Genomic DNA, 20,074 nt, shown 5'->3' with positions numbered 1-20,074 from the left:
TTTACCTAGATATGGAATTATTTCTCTTTTTTTTATGTAAAATTTACGAAATATTGAAGCAGTATTCCAAGCATAGCGAATATACAGTAAAGCAGACGACATTTTACATTCAATATGGATAAATCTTGGACACATGGAAATCAGTCAATGGGGAAAAGAACAGGAAATGAAGTCTACGCTTCAGCTGTTTACCGTATATACTGATAGCTACATTCACAACTGGTTTGCAGTGTAAACACTGTCGTCTCGTCTCACCTCAACAATATTCTTAGTTTGCCAACATGAATGTTATCGTTAAATAACACCAAAGCTAAATTGTAGCTAGACGCACTAATAGTCAATGCGCACCATAAAGAGAATAAAAAGTCTTTAGCTACTACCCGCTTACCATTAGCCCTTTTACTATTCTAATTGCCACCACGATCTTTTCTTCTATTATAAAATCTTAACCTGATTATTTAAGAGTCTATTTAACTTTCGGCTCACTCTGAACCGTTGATGTCTCTTCATTTCACACACGAAAATCAAAGCCCAAAGTTTGCTTCACCTCAGGCCTCAATTATTTACTCTTTGTTTCACTAAGCCTATTGCGGATAATACTTGATATACCCGCCGGAGTCTAGGTCTTAGTTTTCTTCATGAAATCACTAAACAAAGGATTATTCTATATACAGTTGTAGTATAGCTTAAGTAATATATAAACAGCCATTTCAATATGCCTGGTGTCCATGTGGAATGGGCGAAAGACTAGAAGATGGTGGTGTTAGAAGCTAGTAAGTTGAGACTGGTGTCCATGTGGGGTGGACAAATGAACAGAGTTGTTAGACAGGTAATGGAGTAATAGCCTGTAAGTGGAATACAATTTCCGGGACTGTAAATGCGGTCTGGAAATTGAATACACGTTTGCTCCGATTTGCAAACTGCGAACGCGGTCACGTGGGTGTAACAACGGACAGACAGGCACACAGACACGTCGAAATTAGAACCTCTCCGTGACATACGTCACTCGGAGAGATAAAAAGCCACAGTAAAAAAAGCTATGGTTAAAAAAGGCAAGGTAAAAAAAGCCAAGGTAAAAAAAGAGAAAAATGCGGAAATAAAAGCCATTTCATTTTATATATAAGGTTGTCCAAATTTTATATTGTGGCTAACCCGAAGGGTCCGACGCTCCTTCAAATCTCGTACAGTAGAAGATTTTGAATGTGGAAATCTTAAAAGTCTTCAAATCTTTCAAATCCCAGAAAATCCAAAAAAATTCTTGATAAATCTTTCAAATCCCAGAAAATCTAATAAATCTTTCAAATCCCAGAAATAGGGACTTGGCAGTACTAACTACGTCATGCAACGTCAGGCTACCTTCCACTAGTGCTAAAAAACATACCAGGAGGAGGAGGTTATATAGCTTTCATTCTGTTAAAAAAACATACCATAATGGCGCCGGGGGCGGAGTTAAGCCCAAATTGCCAAGTCCCTATTCTTTCAAATCCCAGAAAATCTTATAAATTCTTGATAAATCTTTGAAACTTCACAAATCTTTCAAATCCCAGAAAATCTTTCTAATCCTTGATAAATATTTCCAATCTCACAACTTCCATAAATTTTTAAGTCCAAAAAAAAAAAAAAATCGAAACATTCCCAATCTTTCAATCTTAAACCCATATACTCCCATATTCTTTCAATCTTGAAATTATATAATATAATAAAATATATTAATATAATTGTAAAGTTTGTGGTTTTTACCTCTCCGAGTGACGTATGTCACGGAGAGGTTCTGTAACGATCGTGTGTGTCTGTGTGTGTGTCTGTTGTTACACCCACGTGACCGCGTTCGCAGTTTCCAAATCGGAGCAAACGTGTTCGCCATTTCCGAACTGCTTTCACAGTCACGGAAATGCCTCCTCTTTTTGAGTTCTCACACCACTATCTTCTGGTTTTTGTCCATCCCACATGGACACCAGTCTGTACTTACTGGCTTCTAATCACCACCATCTTTTGGTCTTCATCCATCCCACATGGACACCAGTCTGTACATACTGGCTTTTAATCACCACCATCTTCTGGTCTTTGTTTTGGTCCATTCCACTTGGACACCAGTCTGTACATACTGGCTTCCAACACCACCATCTTCTGGTCATAGTCCATCCCACATGGACACCAGTCTGTACACACTGGCTTCTAACACCACCATCTTCTGGTCTTTGTTTTTGTCCATCCCACATGGACACCAGTCTGTACACCTGGCTTCTCCACCACCATCTTCTGGTCTTTGTTTTTGTCCATCCCACAAGGACACCAGTCTGTACACCTGGCTTCTACACCACCATCTTCTGGTCTTTGTTTTTGTCCATCCTACATGGACACCAGTCTGCACACCTGGCTTCTACTCCATCGTCATCGTTGGGTTTAAGACATTCGCGGCGATCAGCTAGGGTTACGAGAAACGTCTAGCCTCCCTAGGGTGGGTTGTCCACGATAGGTTTTCGCAATTGCGGTTGTTCTTGCTTTTAGCTGTAGTTCGACACCCTTATATACTACCTATTTGAGTAAGGCGAAGCAACCGGCGTATGTTTCATTTCAAACGCCAATATTAGTCAAATCTCTCAAGAATGTTTAATTGTTCTTTTTTAAAACGATGTAACGTTCAATAAGGCGAATAACTAACGAATAAAATATTAAATATTAATTAAATTTATTTTAATATTTAAGATAATCTTGTTTCTCAATTTTCACGCAGAAAGGTCAAGTACGCCTCCCCCATTTAGCCTGGGTTGCAAAAAGTAAGGCCCATTAAATGATCTCCTACAATTCCCCACCAGACGTTCAAACTAAACTGAACTTGATGTTTCATGACAGTGGTCGCGTGCGGGTTTTGTTGCTTCCATTCGTGATAGTTATGTAAATTAATTATCCTGTCACGCGAGAAATTGGCCTCGTTGGAAACTAGCAAAGTACGCGGAAAGACTAAGTCATTTACCCGTGCCACAAACCACTGGCAGAAATCGACCCGTCTCGGATAATCAGCTTCATTAAAAGCTTGTACCTTTTGCAAATGGTATGGGTGGAACTGATGTCCTCGAAGGATTTTCCAGACGAGTACATGGTTAACGCACAATTGCCGCCCGACGTTCCTGGTACTGGTTGTTGGATCATCTTCGAAAATTGTCAAAACGGTGTCCTCTACATCCTCGCCGCACGAGGCTCAGGTCCCGGTTTCTCCCAAGCGTCTGTCGACTGCCGTAAACGCTTGTCTATTGGGAACTTGTCGTTGAGGAAAGTGCCCCTGGTACAAGCGCCGAGCTTCCACCGCATTTCCCCGAGCCAGTCCATACATAAGATCTGAGTACTTTGCATTCGTGAAGTAGACCATGATTAGTTCCAGATAAGCTTCCAAATGTGCACGCACGCCATGAAGCACGTTAAGGTACACACATTTAAGCCGTCTGTAAAAAACCTACAACTTCTGACGTTGAAAACTACCCTAATGTTTAGACCAACACAGCATAATTTGTTTTTAACGGAGGTGGATAGGTCGAGGTGGAACTGTTGCGTGGCCAGCAGGATCTCCCGATCTCAACCCATGCGATGTTTTTCTTTGGGGCCATCTCAAGGACTTGGTATACCGAAGTGAAGTTCGGGATGTCGAAGACTTACGACAAAGGATAATTGATGGATGTGATATTATCCGTAACACACCAGGAATCTTCGAACGTGTTCGTGAATCTTTCAAACGACGCGCGCAAGTTTGCTTAAACGTTGATGGTGCCCATTTTGAACAATTTTTGTAGAACAATGTAATTGGGTTTCATTCGAATTATAGTAAAAGTAATGGGGTTCGATTCGAATTATTGTAAAAGTAATGGAGTTCGATTCGAATTATTGCAAATGTAATGGGTTCGATTCAAATTATTGTAAAATTAATGGAATCGATTTATTGTAAAATTTAAGGGGTTCATTCGAATTATTGTAAAAGTAATGTGTCTAATTGAAATAAAGAATAAAAGACTGGTCAGTTACTAGTAAATCTGAACAAACAAGCAACCGATATCTGAGCTACTTTCCTTACCTTTAATTACAATCATTAATAAAAACAAAGGGATTAACGCTTTTGGCCGTTTAACACGTTCACGGTCTTCTACTAGGTTTGAACTTATTTCGATCATTGCCTTATGTTCAATAATCGAAAACAATTGGGTCAAAACCACAATACTAGTGCTATAATTCTGCAAGATCTCCTTGTTTTTCGGCCTACTTTTGAGAGCCCATAACGTCGCAACGGAGCGCTTTACCCCAAAACGTCATAGGACCTTTCGGACTCCTTTTGACCCAAGGAACATGCCTGTTAATTTGTGCCAGACTTTCCAGAAACACCCTGTATATCGAATAAGCTGCCGTCACTCCATCTTACCTCTTTTCTCCCTATTAGTACTAACCACTCACTGCCTCCCATACAGGAGACAACAACGATAATGGTGAACTTGTTCAGAAAGAGAAATTGTCAGAAACGTTATACCTTTTCCTAAATAAATTAAATATATTTAAAAATTACGCGTTGCATTCCTAAAAATCAATTTAATACTGTGTTATTTTTTAGCCTGGAAGATTTTGAGCTACAAAATACTAATTTCCACGTATTCACGTTTTCACTTTGTTTTTATATAAGGTTACAAAAATCTGTTAAATCGCTTATTACATAGTTAATATTAAAAAAAAAAGTTATTCTTTAAGAGAACAATAGGCCATGGATTAAGTGGGGGAAGGAAGGTCTTACATAAAGAACAACAAATAAAGCTACCAGCTAAAATTATACATTAAAATGGCACATACATTTAGAGAGAAGGGTAGGGATGGTGGTGGGGGGGGGGCAGAAACAATTAGCAGCTTTTCTACCAAAATAGAAACGGTTTCGTCAAATTACAAATTTTCTTTGTATTAAAATTATTTTAAATAAAAGATTAATAATCACGTAACGTTATTTCACAAACTCGTAAAATGGGGAAGCTAAACTCTAATACAAAAATTTACATTTCCGGAATGTAAATTAATTGCGAAAAAAAGGGGGGGGCGAAAAAATTAAAACCCCGTCTTAGTTACAATTTCCAGAAAAAAATATACAGCTTTTCAAATAATAATAATAATAAGCGTTAAATAATAATTAAAAGAAACAAAACACTCGGAAACTTTAAAACAAATTGGGAGGGAACCAAAATCTATTACATATCTTTTTATCTTGTTGTATATAAAATTTGTTTCAAATAGGATTAATTAATCGCTAAGATCATATGGAAAGACGCTTAGTTGGATTTTAGTTAATTTTTTAATCTTCTTTCGTATAGAAAAAGTTGTTTTTTTTTTATCAAACATTCTCAAAATTATTTCTTATTTAGAAGTTAACTTTTCTGTAAATAATTTTTATTTCTCGTTCCTCTTCGAACGTTTTTCTTTTAATGCAGCCGAAACGTTTCGCCTTATTAAAAGTTCCGTTTAAATCCTTCTGAAAAAACTTGTTCATTTATCTTTATATTTTTATTAGCACACTCGTTAATTGACTTATCTCTCCATTATTAGGTATTTTAAAGGGATATTTAAGTGACAGTCGAAATTCAAGAAATATTTACGTCAAAAGTAGCCAAGAAGTTTATGTTAAAAATAACTCAATTTTCTTTTACCGAACGAGCTCTCAAATTTCAACAATTTAGATCCAAATATTTTGAATGTAGTTGTATTTTACTCAGGATGTGAATTAGCACTGTGCAGGTAGTGATTTTGAAAAATTCCCTAATGGATTTCAGGTCGGATACCCGCATTGCATTTTCGACAGGTACTTGTATAATTAGTTCTAGCAAAAGTACCAATTGTCGGGTGCTTTTAGGGTACCATAAATCAAATCGGGTACTAATCGGGTCAAAATATTTTTATCTGTGGAAAAACAGTACTAAAAATGTTTAGTTTTTAGATCACTTATTAAGGAACACGAACAATTAAAATTCCTCGTGTTCTAAAAAATAAATATATAACTAATTTTTAAAATCCCCTTTCCCGAGTGACCTAATTCTTGTAGAGGTAAATTTTAAATATTTGAAAATTTTGAATACTTTCGGATATTAAAAAAGTTAAAAAAAAAAAAAAAAAATGTTTCGGATTTCGCAACGGTGGGTACCCGACCCGACCCGACCCGAGTAATTGCTGAATACTCGCACAGGACTAGCTAGTGTGAACCTTCAAATGTATATTTCTCAATATTTTTAACATAAAAGCTTCATTCCAACTATATAGTTAATCTTAATTCATTTCAGATTCATAATTTCAACGCAAATGTTTCCAAAATTAAGATAATTTTTCATATTCAGTAACTTACAACCTTGGAAATATATCTGTTGTACACTTAAGGACCCCTTTAAATATTCCATAACTACACTTTTATTCCAACTAAATTGTAAATAATTTCTTAAACCTGATCGTCGGTCGTAAAATTGGCAAATATTGAAATACCTCGCTTAATTTCCATCCAAAAAATACGCGTTTATCAAAAAAAAGGAACCACCAAACTTGCGGTAATGTTTATTTTTAGCAAGCTCGGGGGGAAAAAATGTCACCTCACATTATTTTGGCAAAAGCCGTGCGTGTGAAGGCACTTTGCATAAACACTGTCCCGTTTTTATTTTTTCTTTGTAATAATAGAGTTGATAATTTCTCGAAATATTCGCGATAGTTATTTTAGATCATGCGTGATCATACAATCACTAATTGTCACAGTTTACTTCTAGAAGGCGCTCCAAACTTTTGGTTTTAGGGTTCTAGTTGGTTTAACCTTGAAAGATAGAGAGAGAGAGCTCTTGGTTTTCATTTTTTTTTTTTAGAAATCTTCAGCGTCTCGATAACTGGGCTCGGTGGCCACAAAGTAATCGTCGAAAAATCCAAAAAGATACTCGAAAGTGGGCCTGCGTTCGGGTTCAGCGTCCCAGCAATGAACCATCAAGTTATAAACGGAATCGGGACATTCACAATTATTGGGTTTTGGCATTCTATATCCTCGTTCGACTTGTTCAATCACTTCGCGATTTTGCATACCTTGTTAAAAGAATTAAGTTTTAGAAGAAAGAAAGAGTGTAGGGGCGCGAAAAGTGGCAACGATATTACCTGGGTAAGGTACTTGTCCGTGGGTGACCAGTTCAAAAAGCAGAATACCGTACGACCAAACATCGGACTTTATCGAAAATTTTCCATATAAGGCGGCTTCGGGGGCCGTCCACTTGATGGGAAATTTGGCTCCCTGCCTGGCAGTGTATTCTGAGTCTTCTATCACTCTGGCCAAACCAAAATCGGCCACTTTCACCACGTTATTGTCCCCTACCAAGATATTCCTGGCCGCCAAATCGCGATGGATCAACTGCTGGCTTTCCAAATACGCCATACCACTAGCAATCTACCACAAAAATAAAACAATCAAATCCTTTGGCTGTTGATCGAGCCAAGGCTTGTGCCAACGTTTTTGTTCCTCATTGAGCTTTGAGCCTTAAACTTCATTATTCAGAAATTAAGACCCTATTTTGAGCTTTGGCCAAGCGTCAAATGTCTCTTAATTTATACGTTACTAATTTACACTTACAAATACTGCCCTTTAATTTTGAAGACCCAATCAAATATGAACTTGCATTATTAACGATAAAGCAACAAACAGAATAAAAGAAGTGCACCAAAAAGGTACGCACACAGTCCAAAAATGTTTGTTATCTTAAACCTTGGTCTCAATTTTTTTACAAAGGGTAGATCGTAACGTGCGCTTGCACAACCCTAACCGTCCCATTAGAAGCCTATAGCGATATTGGTTCCACTTACTTGAGAAGCCATGTCTATCAAGATGGGTAACTTGAGAGTTTTGCCATCTCCGTTCCTTAAGTAGTCTAAGAGGCTGCCATTGGCCATGTATTCGGTCACAATGAAGATGGGTTCCTCTTTGGAACAGACGGCGTACAAAGAGACCAATTTCTCGTGTCGGAATTTCTTCATGATGGACGCTTCTTGAAGAAATGCTTGAGTATCCATTGTTCCCGTTTTTAGAGTTTTGATCGCAACTTCAGTACTGCCTTTCCACATTCCTAAGTAAAAAGAGGCATTTCATTTTTAAAACCTATCAACCTTCGTCAAGGCAGTTGAGTAACTAATTTCCTGTACCCAAAGTTCTCCTGACTCTTTAAATTCTATAATCAAATTAACAATTTTTCTCGTGTCTAATGTAAGAATTCTCTGACTTTCTCGCGACTTCGTGAAAACCTTGACTGAAGCTTGTGAAAGAGATTTAAAGGCACACTTACCATACCAGACATCACCAAAATTGCCGCTTCCTAGTTTCCTAATAAATTGTAGTGAATTTCTGGATATTTCCCATTCGTCTCTGGTTTCGGGCGAGAGATCCCACATGTGCGGCTTCGGCTTGGGACAAGGCTTTGTCAGTTTGTAGCAGAGGCCGTTAGCGCCTTCTGAAAGGCAATTTAAACGCCATGGCATGAAGTTTTGATACGAGGCACGCAACACAGAAACAAGAAGAAAAAACAACATGCCGGAAAAAAGAACGTTATAAACAGGCACAATTGACTGAAACAGACATTAACAAAGAACAAAATTGTAACAAGCAGCTGAAAGGCAAGTCAATTGGAATTATCTGTACATTGAGGACTGAATTCCAAGAAATTACGAGACTTGTTTGAGAACTTGGTTACGATAACTCAAGCTCGGATCTCCCAGGTCAACTTTAACAGCAGCTAGCCCAATTAACTAACGAGTTTTCCGTATTTGAAACAATTTTTTTTCCATTTGGCAAATTCAAAAAGGTAAACCATATTTTACAGCTGACTTTAGAAGCAAGTGACTTGCCTTTCGCAAAAAGAGATACGTAACATTTGTGTGTACCACCTTTGTAAAATGTGACCAATTCTTGTAGTGTTGAGAAAGTTTTCCGTGTTGTGACGTAAAATCCTCCATTATCTAAAACTTTAACTTTGTAATGTTTGACGTGGTCATTCTTTTGAGGTTCCCAGTCTCGAACCGAAAGAGAATACGCCCCTGTAGTTTGTTCGCTATTTCGCAGTAAAAACGTTCCGCGTACATTTGTCGGTAACATCAGCAGCTTTTCAGCCTCTTTCCTAGAAATATCTCCAAAAAACCAACTGTTTGGGACGCGGAAATACAGCATTAGAGATCTAAAGTACCATCGAGACGTCAAAACTGAAACTTACTCTTCACTCTCGACTGTTTTTTCAATAGCGACAAAATTTCGGGGGATGTACCCTGTTTTGTGGTTACCTAGATGTTTAGCGTTCCACCAATCATTATCACTATTAAATGAGAATAGAGTCAGTTTCACATAATCATCTAAACACGCTTTTAAAAAACACTAACAAACCTTCCGTCTAAAATGAGCAAACGGTCTCCTTTCTGGAAACTAAGGTCTCCATCGTCTCGGGCGTCGTGAGTATAAATGCCAACTACAATGTTACCTTCACGTGAAATTAGTTGCGTAAAGATTGTTAACAATATGATGCTTTATATTTTTAAAGGATCATGCAGTTAAAAGAGTTTCGTGAAAAATCAAGATTTTAAAAAGAAGACACCAACATTTCCTGGAACTTATGCCAGGTCATATAGCAACCGAAATACAATATTGATTTTTCACGAGCCATCCTTTTTTAAGAGAGTACCAAGCAAGTTCAATACTTCATTACAATACGCCTGGACTCTCCCTTAAGGATTTTAAGAAACGCTTACCTTTTTGGACAGACGTAACTGGTGTGCAAGTTTGAGCGCTACTATTATCACCGGCGGGATTAGGAATCATTTGCGAATTATTAGCCGTTGGAGATCTGGTGTAACGATATCTTGGGTCCAGTCCATTATCATTTCTGTTTCCAGGGACGCCCAATTGCGATCCAGCGTGACTGTGACTTCCCATTCCCCCAACGTTAGTGGGAGGACAGTCCATCGAAGCCTTATTTGAGGGAGTATAATTGTGCTCCACATTTTTCCCCAAACAGTTTCCCATCTCTGGACTAAGAAACCGAGACAAAATGCGAAGCAATTAGAATTGAAGAACGTTTCAGCATTAAGGAACTAAAAGGGTGTTTGTTAATGTCAGGGTTAAGTTAGTTAAAACTTGGGAAACTTGGATTTCCTTCAAGCGGAAACAAAAACTGATAAGAAATACCACACTCCAGTTCCTCTTACTGTACAATGAAAACATTTTTTTACTAGAACCCCCGCCTCTCCATCATCGGAGACGCGTATTTTTTTTTTAATTGCCACATGAAAATTAAACTCTAATTGGAGAATAAAGCTAAAACACGCCTTATTTTTCATCCTTATAATTTTATACTGGGTGTTCAAAATGTATTATGTTTGTGTATGTGGATGACTATAATCTTCAGTAATGGTGATTCATGGGTAAACTGAACTAATTCATGGGAGGGGCTGATAAAGAAAAAGCCATAATTTTTGCTACTTAATACAAATTATACTCAATTACTGCTAATCTAAATCAAACAAGTTTGACTATGATAAACTTAAAATAAGGGCAAAGATTGGGATTATCAAATTATCAAGCCAAAATCTTTAAATATTTATAACACTTTAACGATAACACTAATAATTTATTAGCGTGGAAACATGGTAAAACACATCAGAGAAGTAAAGTTAATTGAGGCAGAATTGAGGGGTGTAAAATTGAGGCAGAATTGAAAGGTGTAAAATTGAGGTAGAATTGAAAGGTGTAAAATTGAGGCAGAATGGAAGGGTGTAAAATTGAGGTAGGATTGAAAGGTGTAAAATTGAGGTAGGATTGAAAGGTGTAAAATTGAGGTAGGATTGAAAGGTGTAAAATTGAGGTAGAATTGAAAGGTGTAAAATTGAGGCAGAATGGAAGGGTGTAAAATTGAGGCAGAATGGAAGGGTGTAAAATTGAGGTAGAATGGAAAGGTGTAAAATTGAGGTAGAATTGAAAGGTGTAAAATTGAGGTAGAATTGAAAGGTGTAAAATTGAGGTAGAATTGAAAGGTGTAAAATTGAGATAGAATTGAAAGGTGTAAAATTGAGATAGAATTGAAGGTTAAAATTGAGGCAGAATTAAAAGGTAAAATTAAGGCAGAATTGAAGGTAGAATTAAAAGGTAAAATTAAGGCAGAATTGAAGGTAGAATTAAAAGGTAAAATTAAGGCAGAATTGAAGGTAGAATAAAAAGGTAAAATTAAGGTAGAATCGAAGGTAGAATTAAAAGGTAAAATTAAGGTAGAATCGAAGGTAGAATTAAAAGGTAAAATTAAAAGGTAAAATTAAGGTAGAATTGAAGGTAGAATTAAAAGGTAAAATTAAGGTAGAATTGAAGGTAGAATTAAAAGGTAAAATTAAGGTAGAATTAAAAGATAAATTAAGGTAGAATTAAAAGATAAAATTAAGGTAGAATTAAAAGATAAAATTAAGGTAGAATTGAAAGAAAAAATTAAGGTAGAATTGACAGGTATAATGATAACACCATGAGTAACATATTATTAACTCATGATAACACTGATAATTTATAATTTATCAACGCAGAAACATGGTAAAACCCAATAGAGAAGCAAAGTTTCAAAGAAAATATTAAGGTAGAATTAGTGAATTACCTTTGAGCTGAGCACCAGATTTGTCGATTCTGGTTCCTCTTTAAGTTAAATTTGGCACTTCATCTGCATTTATGACTCTATGACTTCCATTTAAATCAGCTGAGTATCATCCATCCACATATCACATATGAAATTTTAAAATAATATCCAGACTAATGGTTCAGTTTATCATACGTGAATACCTAAAACATCAATGAAACTTCATTTAAATTTGGACACTAACACAGTAGTACGCCAAAAGAATTCAAACTCTAGTCCCCTTCCCTATTTTTCTTATTGAAAACTAAATAATTCTAGCTAAGCTACCTAGCGTTGCCTGGGTGTTATTAGGGCCGAGTTTCGTCTCTGCAAAAACACTAAACAATAGATGAGCTTTGACATGGAATAGCCCCATGTTATTTTTTAGAAAGAAACCTTTTACACAACGTTCAGCTTCAAAAAACAGATACTAAATTAGGGGTTAATTTTAAAGCTAAAACGTTACAAGGTTAACGGCTAGGGATTCGTGGACGAAACCATTTTTAAATCATCATCTATATCAATAACGAAGAGTAGTATCACAGGGTTCGTACAAAAATTTTGGAATGAAATTCCCTGACTTTTCCAGGTTTTCCCTGACTAAATTCCATAAATTTCCCTGACCATATGCAATAACTTACAAGGCGTAAATATATGAAAACCAATCTAAAATTCACTCGAAGCATTTTTGCACAAGCCTACTATTTCATTGAAATTTAACCATTTATCCAGACTATCAATTTCCCACCAACATATTTTTCCCTGACTTTTTAGGCCCATTTTCAATTTCCCTGACTTTTGGCCCATTTTCAATTTCCCTGACTTTTTCAGGTTTTCCAGGTCGTGTACGAACCCTGTATCAATATCATACACAATTTTATCAAATTTTCATTGAATCTAAAGTCTAAATAGATTTTCTCGGCTCTCCGAGAGGTAAGAAAATTCCCATATAAAACCAGAATTTTCCATATCCCTAAGGACCTTAAGAGGCCATAGATCGCTATAGCTATGTAATAAATTCTTAACCTCATACAGATATGCTAGCCAACTGTCAATTTCTAAGAGGGCCAATTCCCCTAAGGTGGCAAACAAAACTGAGTACCAAATAATTGAACATAAATATCAGAATTCAAACCTTGGTTATGGTACACAAGGCTAATTTCAAATAAAAATACATAATGTTACATACGTAAACATAAATTATACTATTAAACCTAATCATGATATTCAAATCATAGGGGGTTGAAAACCGCACGACAAATATGCCACCAGAATGGGCTAAGGGCACCCCTTTTGGGCGACAAACAACAACAAGGCTTCCGTTTTCCATCCCCTAGGAGGACCCCTCCCCCACTAAGCCTCGGTACAATTGTTCAAGCATAATAATAAAGTCCATTAGGCCTAAGTCCCAAAATTATAGTTCCATTAACGTACCTGCGCAGAAATTCCTTCTTATTCCATTCGAATAACTTGGAATTGAGTAAATCCAGTATGATTAACCGAAATTATCGGGCGTAATCATTTTGCCTAAAATAAAACTTACAATTTACAAAATACAAGTGGTAAAAACCTACGGCCTGCCATCAAAGGAAACTCGGTAATGACTCAAAATAGGCCTAAAGTCCATTGCGCACGCGTAAAAAGCAACTCCAGCAGGCTGCCAGGATTTTTAAACACCCGCCAAATTTAAAACGTAAAAACATGGATGAAGAATGCGCGTGAGGAAATTTGTTTTCACGCTATAGGATCGGCAACTCCCTATCTCGAGCGACAGCTTATTCTGTATATACTCTGTTACAACATCGGTTGTCAGCACGCGCAAAGGTAGGTCTCTATGTAACCTAGCTTTGTACGTGCTGTAAAGAGACGAAAAACTCGCGGATATTAAAATCCTGAAGATCCTGAAGTTTTTTTGGTCTCTTGACAGCACGTACAAGGCTACGTTACATAGAGACCTAGGTTTGCGCGTGCTGACAACCGATGTTGTAACAGAGTATATACAGAATAAGCTGTCGTTCGAGATAGGGAGTTGCCGATCCTGTAGAGTGAAAACAAATTTCCTCACGCGCATTCTTCATCGATGGTAAAAAGATGAACTTGATTTTACTTTAGTACTTAATTCTTTTTATAGAGTGCTGTTAGAAGCGCCGGTGTGACGTCACCCATGCTGTTTTCCCATAAAGAAAAAACGGTAACTGTCATGGCCGCCCATTGCTAAAGGCAGACTCGTGACGTTTAACCTTGGATCTAACGTCACAACTGACAGCACTCTATTGTAGATAAATAAACGGTAGTATTTAAATTTCCTCGAGACGGTAAATATAATTTGCTAGTTTTAAGTTTCAACAAAGTTGGAATGATATATAGCATAAGAGTATAAGATATGATATGTTCCATAAGTATGACACTACCTAAATTTCGTAATGCTAGATACTTACTGAGAGCTAGTTCGAGAATGACGCGAGAAATGACTACACTCGGTTCTGCAGTCCATCTTCGTATCTAATCTGTACTAAGCCTTTGACAGCGCCTAACCAGTAGTCGCCTTACGAGAATCTATGACGTTTCACCAACGTCACTTCATGGCCAGCTCTGAGTAACCAGTTACAAACTTATGGAACATATCCTATGAACTTATGTATACAGCGATGTTTCCACTGGATGCTCCAAGAGAGCTCTTAGGGACTCAGGCTTGGAAATAAGGTTTATTTCTGAACTAGTCCTCCGGACCAGTGACCCCTGATGTCTTAAATATGAAACTGGTCCCGGGACCAGTGACCCTTCCCCAATTTATTTTTCTACTGGTCCCAGGACTTGTGGTCGTTCTCTCTTCTAAAAAATCTCTCTCGGCTTAGGGTTGTATACACAACTGGACTCCTGGAGTCGAAATTTATGTTAAAATGAAAATAATTAAAGAGGTCCCCATATCAATTTTTAATAAAAGTAGGAATTAATAAACTAGTCATTGGGACCAGTGACCCTCGCGTTTTGAATAAAAAAAGTGGTCCAAGATATTAATAAACTGGTTTTTGACCTGTAAACCTGTCTTATTTCCTAGCCAGCTTAGGGTTTTGGGCACATTTGTTTTCTCGCTATAGGATAGGCAACTACTTATCTCGAACGACAGATTTTAACCACTGTTATAGAGTAATGGCACCTACTTACCTTTGACTGTATTAAGCTCTATGGGTAGTTAACATGGAGTGCCACTACTCTATAGAGAACCCGCAGTTCCTTCGATATGGCTCTATTACGCTCTGGGGCAGATAACATTATGTGCCAGCTCCCTATTGAATTCATGATTGATTGCTATTTGCTATAGAATCGAAACCTTTGAATGGGCAAATCTCCCCGTAGATACACAATATTTTTTAATACACCCTTTCTAAGATTAGTATATTAGGAATAATTCATGTTTATTTTCTTTGAAATGACAAGCAGGATTAAGTTTAAGGAAAGGGGTAAATTTATGGCCAAACGTGATGTTTTCGAAATTTTTAAACTAGCTAAATAAATAAGAGCAGAATTTATTTAGTTCCATATTATGTTTCGAAACATAATTTCGTCGGACTAGGTATATAATGGAGATCTTGCACGAAAAAGAAAGAAATTAGTATGTTAAACGAATGCTCTGTCTTCAAGCTCTATGAACATGTCTTTTTTGTTGTCCTGTAAGTGGACCCACTGGTGGAATACGGTCTTTTGCTTTGTCTATAATTTCGAAACTAATATATTTAATATGAATAATTTTAGGGTCATTAGTTATCCTCCTACTACTCCTGAATATTAATGTTAACTTGTCGAATCCAAGTATGTATTGTATTCTAATAATGCTTAAATAGAACTGTCGTAAGTAATGTAGAACGTACTTCAAAAAGCGTTTTGGTGTTGTATAGTTGAAGGATTGAAAGACGGGAAAACAGAAGGAAAGGCCAGTTATCCAATGATATTACAGCGAACAGTACGCGACTTAGAGGGTATGAACTTATGTAGCCTTTTCGGATTTATACATAGTTTTCAGACTAGGAGGATACATATCATTTACACAACGAGGCCTAGCTCCAATAGTGAGTCTGTCCTCATTAAGTAACCGCTAGTGTCTGGGCACCTCGTGTAAATGGTCTGAAAATTATGTATAGGCAAAACCATGGATAAAGAATGCGCGTGAGGAAATTTGTTTTCACGCTATAGGGTAGGCAACTCCCTGTCTCCAATAGCAGATTATTAGATATACACTCTCTTCCAGCTTCGGTTGTCAGCACACGCAAGGCTGGGTCTCTGTGTAGCTTAGTGCGTGCTGACAAGAGACGAAAGAAATTCTGACTTTCAGTGTCTAAAATCTCGAGATTTTAAATACTGAAAATGAGTATTTCTTACATCTCTTGTCAACACCCACAAAGCTACGTCAAAGATAACCGCTAAGCCCCTCGAACATAGAGACCTAGCCTTGAGCATGCTGACAACCCAAGCTGGAACTGGGAACAAGTATATTAACATTACGGTAAGGTGCGTTCTTATAATAGATAATCTGCCGTCGGTGATAGGGAATTGCCTATCCTATAGCGTGTAATAAATTTCCACACGCGCATTCTTTATTCATCGCACCTCATTTCATCTTCGCCAGAAAATGATGAAATGACGTACACATTGCCACCAAGACCACTGAAAGTATTGAAACCCGCAGAACCAAGAGCCAAGCCTAACTTAGCATCTGAATTAAAACCAAAACCTCCAGCAAAACCTAAAAAAACCGTAATTACTACGAAATCAGGATGCTCTGGAAAACAAGCAGCCAATAAGAAAAAAAATCCCACGTGAGTTAGCTGCACTGAAAAATTTACTAAAAAGTGTAAAAACACTGGAGAAAAATTCTTACAGTGAAAGAGAGCAAATAGGAGTACGACTACTTTTCGTCCAAACTCGTCTAGGTAAAAACCGCGCTAAACTTCTAAAATACATCGCAAGACACAAGGAAGACAGTGGCGGCATCGAGCCTAAAAATGCCCCCGAAGTGATACCACCTTCTCAGAGTGCCTGCATTCTGCATTGTATACAGCAGAGATTGAACTGCTATCATTGTCAGTCAGTGGACAAGACGAGCGGAGATAAGGCGGCAGATTTAAAGTTTTTACAACGAAACGAGGAAGATGATGATGGTTACGATTTTGACATCAACGATGAATTACCGAATTTGGTCAAAAACGGCCACAGGTCATGGGCCAAGACGACGGGAGTTAACAGATTATCGGATTTTTCAATTTCACAAGTACAAAATGCGGATGGGGTCAGTTATCATCTTGACAATGACAGTTCTTGGTCTCAGGCCCAGGCCTACAAGAATTATAATGAGCATTCTTTGCCTAAGGAAGGAAGTAAACTGTCCTACAATAATTATCAATATTCTCCGTTAGATTTTCAGTAAGAGGGGTTAGAGTGCTCCAATTAACAATGGCCAACTTTGGTGTGTACTGGGAATTCTAATGCCTACAGCAAAAAAAAAAAAAAAAAAAAAAAAAACTGAGATAGGTAAACTTATTAGTATGGCCCATTTTTGTAACTATGAATGAATAAAACTTATTAAGTTATTATACTCTTAATAATAAACTCATTGTTAATATTCGCCAATTTTCGGTGCAGCCATGATTATAATACCACTATGAGGAATACTAACGTTTGTCCAACTGTGGACGTGTATAAATACTACATGCTTAATACCATAAGTTTATAAGATATGTTACATAAGTACAACACTACCTATGCTTGAGACTTACTTAGAGCTAGATCGACAATGACGTGAGAATTGACTACAATCAGTTTTGCAGTCCGTCTTCCTATTTAATTTGTACTATTCCTTTAACAGCGCCTCACCAGCAGTTGCTTTACGAGAATCTACGACGTTTCACCTACTCTACGTCACTTCACGACAATCTGAGCTCTAAGTAACCAGTGACAAACTTATGGAACATATCATATTAAAGGGACTGTAAAGAAGGCATCGGCGGGTGGGTAAAAATTATTTGAAATATGTCAGAGGCACGTGACCAAGGAGAGGCGTGGTTCAAAGAAGCTTAGTTCATTTTATTTCGAAATCTACCACTTCATGGAATTGGCACTGCAATCTCGCGAAAAACAAGGACTAGATGTCCAGTTCCACTCCATGAGGAGCCTTTGCATCTTGGCATCACGTGATGTCTGCGACGTATTTCTAATAATTTTTACCCACCCGCCGATGCCTTCTTTGCAGTCCCACGGTCATACTGGTGGAACAGCATCTTTGAAACATAATCTTAGAATTTCGTTAGTTAAAACCAAGTCCTCCCCATTGGACACTGCCAACTACATTAGGAAGTCAAAGGCAGGAATCAGTGGTGAGCCTCGAGTAAGTAATAATTTTTAAAAGGATGGCCAATGGACCCTTTTTGAAAGTAGGGAGTAAAATGGAGTCTGTTGTTTTTTGTTTTTTTTTTTCCTCCAACGTCCACTAGTGCTTAGCCGTGAGGCCTTGAGCACCAGGAAGAGTGTGCAGGGAGGCGGCGAAAACTCCTCAGCGGGCACGGTCGATGCCCAGCGAGGCGAGCGCCGCACAAGTGACGCGTTCCGCGGTGACGTGGCCAGCGGCGGTAAGCGATAAGAGTCCGTCGAGGGTGACCGGGCGGGCCGACGGACGAAGAAGGGAGCGGACCGGCGTGGTCGACGAATACGTGTACGGTCAGTCCAGCAGGAGGTGTGCAGCGTCTGCCAGAGTCCCGCAAGTGGGACAGAGAGCGTCAGCCACAAGACCAAAACGACGGAGTGGGGACACGGTCACAGTGGAGGCGAGCAAGAAGAGATTCCCCGTGCCGGCCGAGGCGCAGGGAGTGGACCGCATGACTGCCTGGGGTCGGGCGATGGCGGAATAGGAGGCGGCCGCCAGGATTGCCGGACCAGGCCGAAGCCCAGGTGCGGAGGGCGGCAGCCCGAAGGACGAGGTTGACCTCGGACGCTGAGTAGGGGAATGAGGCCGTAATTGCCGGTGGGCGGGCAGCGAGAGTCTGGAGGGCAAGCCGGTCGGCGCTTTCGTTGCCCGGAATCCCCACATGGCTGGGGGTTCAGAGGAACCGGACCGTGCGCCGGGCGCGAATCAGTAGGCCGATGATGTCGAGGACCAGGGGGTACAGAGCACGTGAGGAGGCCAGGAGAGCGAGTGCGGACTGAGAGTCCGAGCAGATGAGGAGAGGGAGGGAGCTGGACCGAAGGCCCAGCTCTACAGCCCGGCTGATGGCGAAGAGTTCGATTCGGCAGATACTGTGGCCCGGGTGAACCGTGAACGTGACGGGAAGTTGGGGAGCTGGGGGAAGGACCGCGCCGCCGGCCACGGCGGCCCCGGGGTCCAACGAGCCGTCCGTGTAGAGAACAAAGTGGTCCGGGTAGAGGGCACGGAACTGTTCCCCGAAGCGGTGGGCGAGTTCCGCCGAAGAATAGGCCGCACGCGGGCGAGGGAGCCAGTTAGTGTGGACGGTGTAGAGGCGAGGCAAGTGGGCAAGGCGCGTGGGCGGATCCGGGTGACGGCGGAGTTCGTCCAGTAACCACGAGAGGTTGTGAGTGACGTACAGGAAGCCGGCAGCTCGAAGGACGGGCGGCCGGGGGTCGGAAGCCGTGGCACTCACGAAGAAGGCGTGGCGGAACGCCGATGCGGAAGAGCACCGAACAAGAAATTTCCCGGCCAGCAGCGAGCGCCGGATCGAAAGGGGCATCACGTTGGCCTCGGAGTGCATGGCGGCAATGGCGGTGAAGGGCGGGACTCCGAGGATGATCCGCATGGCAGCCCGTTCTAGGATGTCAAGGCGGCGGAGGAGACGCGGGGACGCGGATGCGAGGAATGGGGCCCCGTAATCGAAAAGACTGCGAATGAGTTGTTGGTAAAGCATACGGAGGGAGGAGCGATCCGCCCCCCACGTTTGACCAGCGAGGCAGCGGAGATTGCATATGTGGGCAATGTGAGGGCCTCAGGACGGGCTGTGGTCAAATATGAGGCCCAGGTAGCGGACAGTGACTACCTCCTCGAGTAGGGTGCCGTCGAGCCAGAGGGAAACTGTAGGGTGGGATTCAGGGTCCCGCGAGACGGTGAGGACCTTGCACTTGCTGGCGTTGAATGTAAGGCCCAGAGCGACGCATAGGCGTGGGCTTCCGTGACCGCGACCTGTAGGGCTGCTTCAGTTTCAGCGGCCGACGAACCCGACGCGTGAAGCGCGAGGTCGTCCGCGAAAGCGCTGTCCGTAACGCCATTGGCAGGGGAGAAGCGAAGGTCGGCGAGGAAGAGCGTGAACAAGAGCGGGCTCAGGACGCTGCCCTGGGGGACACCGCGAGCCGTGGTAAAGGTAGTCTCTCAGCTACAGGAGGAGCCGGCCTTCGAGGCCGTAGTTGCGTAATTT

General features: G+C 40.0%; 3 protein-coding genes across 13 annotated transcripts; 2 read left to right on the top strand and 1 right to left on the bottom strand.

Moving 5' to 3' along the window:
* Positions 1-4,551: 4,551 nt before the first annotated feature.
* On the bottom strand, positions 4,552-13,234 carry Src64B (Tyrosine-protein kinase Src64B). Of its 3 annotated transcripts, none has more exons than XM_089834865.1 (10): positions 13,098-13,234; positions 11,646-11,827; positions 9,763-10,043; positions 9,401-9,494; positions 9,234-9,332; positions 8,911-9,164; positions 8,313-8,477; positions 7,837-8,096; positions 7,138-7,423; positions 4,552-7,068 (listed from the first exon to the last, which is right to left on the bottom strand). In XM_089834865.1, exons 3-10 carry the CDS (start codon positions 10,034-10,036, stop codon positions 6,854-6,856), a joined length of 1,647 nt encoding a protein of 548 aa, XP_089690991.1. In that variant the 5' UTR covers positions 10,037-10,043; positions 11,646-11,827; positions 13,098-13,234; the 3' UTR covers positions 4,552-6,853. The 3 variants fall into 3 exon arrangements, with proteins under 3 accessions (XP_089690991.1, XP_089691007.1, XP_089690997.1); XM_089834881.1 differs by having other exon boundaries at positions 8,313-8,474; XM_089834871.1 differs by lacking the exon at positions 13,098-13,234 and adding an exon at positions 12,799-12,929.
* Positions 13,214-17,257, top strand: LOC149717071 (uncharacterized). 9 transcript variants are annotated; one of them, XM_089834912.1, is made up of 7 exons: positions 13,214-13,356; positions 13,795-13,953; positions 15,238-15,334; positions 15,417-15,473; positions 15,542-15,640; positions 16,288-16,477; positions 16,542-17,257. In XM_089834912.1, exons 3-7 carry the CDS (start codon positions 15,310-15,312, stop codon positions 17,083-17,085), a joined length of 915 nt encoding a protein of 304 aa, XP_089691038.1. In that variant the 5' UTR covers positions 13,214-13,356; positions 13,795-13,953; positions 15,238-15,309; the 3' UTR covers positions 17,086-17,257. The 9 variants fall into 9 exon arrangements, with proteins under 9 accessions (XP_089691038.1, XP_089691029.1, XP_089691082.1 ...); XM_089834903.1 differs by having other exon boundaries at positions 13,795-13,978; XM_089834956.1 differs by having other exon boundaries at positions 13,795-15,334; positions 15,560-15,640; positions 16,348-16,477.
* Positions 17,258-17,323: 66 nt separating this feature from the next.
* LOC149717070 (uncharacterized) lies at positions 17,324-19,169 on the top strand. The gene is made up of 4 exons (XM_089834982.1): positions 17,324-17,456; positions 17,524-17,665; positions 17,908-18,042; positions 18,149-19,169. Exon 4 carries the CDS (start codon positions 18,224-18,226, stop codon positions 18,560-18,562), a length of 339 nt encoding a protein of 112 aa, XP_089691108.1. The 5' UTR covers positions 17,324-17,456; positions 17,524-17,665; positions 17,908-18,042; positions 18,149-18,223; the 3' UTR covers positions 18,563-19,169.
* Positions 19,170-20,074: the final 905 nt, after the last annotated feature.

This window comes from Phalangium opilio, unplaced genomic scaffold (assembly GCF_054372755.1).
Source record: "Phalangium opilio isolate 3A_F unplaced genomic scaffold, DU_Popi_V2 ptg000003l_1, whole genome shotgun sequence".
NCBI lineage: Eukaryota > Metazoa > Arthropoda > Arachnida > Opiliones > Phalangiidae > Phalangium > Phalangium opilio.
This window is presented reverse-complemented; position numbering and strand designations above follow the sequence as displayed.